We start from the raw sequence: 3,140 nt of genomic DNA, 5'->3' as shown, positions 1-3,140 counted from the left end.
CCTCCCAGGTTCAAGCCGTTCTTCTGCCTCAGCCTCAGATGTGTATAAGAGACAGCCTGTAATCCCAGCACTTTGGGAGGCCGAGACGGGCTGATCACGAGGTCAGGAGATGGAGACCATCCTGGCTAACACGGTGAAACCCCGTCTCTACTAAAAATACAAAAAATTAGCCGGGCGAGATGGTGGGCGCCTGTAATCCCATCTACTGGCTGGGAGAATAGCCTGAACCCGGGAGGCAGAGCTTGCAGTGAGCCGAGATGGCGCCACTGCACTGCAGCCTGGGCGACAGAGCGAGACTCCGTCTCAAAAAAAAAAGAAACTTGTAGTTGCATTAGAGATGATGAAAAACAGTCTCCCATCTTCTGTGGGATTTCCTCCACCCCATCCTGTTAGAATAGAAGCTTTATGGGACGGGGCCAGGCCCACTTTTCTCCGGGCCCAGCACAGGAGCACGGTGAGAAAGCATTTTGAAGATATTTCTCATTGACGGGGCCGTTTCCCTGGCACTGCTTTTCTTTTTTAAAAATCTTTTGAGGGCTTAACTGCATGTAGGGAATGGCTTTATTTTTTTCTTTTATTATTTTTATGATGATTTTTTTCAGAAACAGTCTCACTGTGCCACCCAAGCTGGAGTGCAGTGGGGCATAGTTCGCTGTAACCTTGAACTCCTGGGCTCAAGTGATCCTCCTGCCTCAGCCTCCCAAAGTGTTGGGATTACAGGCATGAGCCACCACATCCAGCCAACTGCTTAATTTTCAAGAAGCCTGTTTCAGAGGACAGATGTATATGTCAGAAAATTTTAAATTTTTGCTGGACACAGTGGCTCATGCCTGTAATCCCACTACTTTGGGAGGCTGAGGCGGGCGGATCATGAGGTCAGGAGTTTGAGACTAGCCTGGCCAATATGGTAAAACCCCGTCTCTACTAAAAATACAAAAATTAGCTGGACGTGGTGGCATGCACCTGTAATCCCAATTACTCAGGAGGCTAGGCAGGAGCATCGCTTGAACCTGAGAGGCAGAGGATGCAGGGAGCCGAGATCACACCACTGCACTCCAGCCTGGCCGACACAGCGAGACTCTGTCATTCATTCATAAATAAATAAAATTTTATTTATTTTTTGAAGTTAAAGCCAAACCTAACCGCCCCAAAACTCACTTAGTTTTACCTTTGCAGGAACAGTGGATGCTTATCAGCTTCTTTGATTCAGAACTTTATGAATTTTGTTGTTTTAGAGAAATGGGGTCTTGCTACATTGCCCAGGCTGGGCTCAACCTCATGGGCTCAAGTTATCCTCCTGCCTCAGCCTCCCAAATAGCTAGGACTGCAGGTGTGAGCCACTTGGCCCAGCTCTAGAACTTTATGTTTAAATGTCATTTAAAAAGTGTAAATCTGACCAGCCATAGGAACTTGGCTGAAGTGAATTGTGGTATGTTCACATAGCACTAAACGGTGTAGCTACAGACAAAGCCACAGAAATGTATCTGTGGAAAGATGTTTGGTTGTTTTTGGGTTTTTTTAGGGTGGGACAGGGTCTTACTGTGCTGCCCAGTGGTGCAGTCATGACTCACAGCAGCCTGCATTTTCCGTGCTCAAGCGATCCTTCCACCTCAGCCTCCTGAGGAGCTGGACTATAGGTGCTCGCCACCAAGCCTGGTTATTTTTTATTTTTATTTTTATTTTTTGAGTAGAGACAGGATCCAGGCTGGTCTTGTATTTTTATTTTAGTAGAGACTGTGTTGCCCAAGCTGGTCTTGAACTTCTGGGCTCAAGTGATCCTCCTGCCTTGGCCTTCCAAAGTGCTGGGATTACAGGCGTGAAGCACTGTGCTTCATGTCAGGCTCTGTGCAAGGGGCCAGGAGCATAGCCATGCACCGTGGATGTGGCTGCTGAGCCCATGATCTCAGATCCCAGGAGAGACTCACACGTCAGTGCACAGCGTCATCCCATCTCGAGTCTCCCCTGGGCCTGCCTTGTCTGAGGATTAACTACCTTCTTTGTCTGTGTTTTTAGGGTATTTCTCAAGCTGCCAGATACGTTTACCGACGACTCATCAACGACGGGATTTTGAGCCAAGCCTTCAGCATCGCTCCTGTGAGATCTTAGTTAATTTTCTTTCCTTCTCCACTCTGGAGCTGTTGTTTTTACCCTTCGCCTCATTCTGCTGTCTGTCCTCTAGGAGTACCGGCTGGTCATCGTGGGCCACAGCCTCGGGGGTGGGGCGGCCGCCCTGCTGGCCACCATGCTCCGAGCCACCTACCCGCAGGTCAGGTGCTACGCCTTCTCCCCGCCTCGGGGGCTGTGGAGGTGAGCCTTTGTTTTCCTGCTCTAATAGCTTGCTACTTAGTGTCATGTGGTCAAGACTCATCTTTTTTTTTTTTTCTCTTCCCCCTCCGAGAAGGAGTCACGCTCTCAGTGGCATGATCCACCTCCCAGGTTCAAGCCGTTCTTCTGCCTCAGCCTCTCGAGTAGCTGGGACTACGGGTGCATGCCACCATGCTGGCTAATTTTTGTATTTTTAGTAGAGATGGGGTTTCACCATGTTGGTCAGGCTGGTCTCTAACCCCTGACCTCGTGTTCCACCGCCTTGGCCTCCCAAAGTGCTGGGATTACAAGTGTGAGCCACTGCACCCGGCCAAGACTCCTCTTTTATTCATCACCTAATCACAATTTTTCATCCACAAGAGAGATTTGTGGTTTTTGTTTTGTTTTGTTTTTTGAGACGGAGTCTCACTGTCTCCCAGGCTGGAGTCAGTGGCACGAGCCTGGCTCACTGCAAGCTCCACCTCCCGAGTTCAAGCGAGTGTCCTGCCTCAGCCTTCTGAGTAGCTGGGATTACACTTGCGTGCCACGACACCCGGCTAATTTCTGTATTTTCAGTAGTGGCAGGGTTTCGCCATGTTGGCCAGGCTGGTCTCGAACTCCTGACCTCAAGTGACCCGCGTGCCTCGGCCTCCCAAAGTGCAGAGATTACAGGCATAAGCCACCGCACCCAGCTGAGGTTTGTTTTGAAGCACTGTTTCACAGAAGAAGGTCTGTGTAGCCTTTCTTAGACCTGTCTGACCATACCTTTAATTTCCTAAAGGATTTCATTCTGAGAGTCTTTTTTCAAACAGACTTTATTTTTTAGAGCAGTTTTA

General features: G+C 49.1%; 1 protein-coding gene across 2 annotated transcripts in view; it reads left to right on the top strand.

Annotated features, from left to right (window-relative positions):
• Positions 1 to 3,140, top strand: part of DAGLB (diacylglycerol lipase, beta) — a 56,084-nt gene that overhangs the window by 30,558 nt on the left and 22,386 nt on the right. For both annotated transcript variants that reach the window (XM_011996662.1, XM_011996661.1), the window contains 2 exons: positions 2,014 to 2,094; positions 2,180 to 2,307. In XM_011996662.1, coding sequence (XP_011852052.1) covers positions 2,014 to 2,094; positions 2,180 to 2,307 — 209 coding nt within the window. The remainder of the gene's footprint in view (positions 1 to 2,013; positions 2,095 to 2,179; positions 2,308 to 3,140) is intronic.

The sequence above is a fragment of the Mandrillus leucophaeus genome, unplaced genomic scaffold (assembly GCF_000951045.1).
Source record: "Mandrillus leucophaeus isolate KB7577 unplaced genomic scaffold, Mleu.le_1.0 Scaffold521, whole genome shotgun sequence".
Classification (NCBI taxonomy): domain Eukaryota; kingdom Metazoa; phylum Chordata; class Mammalia; order Primates; family Cercopithecidae; genus Mandrillus; species Mandrillus leucophaeus.
This window is presented reverse-complemented; position numbering and strand designations above follow the sequence as displayed.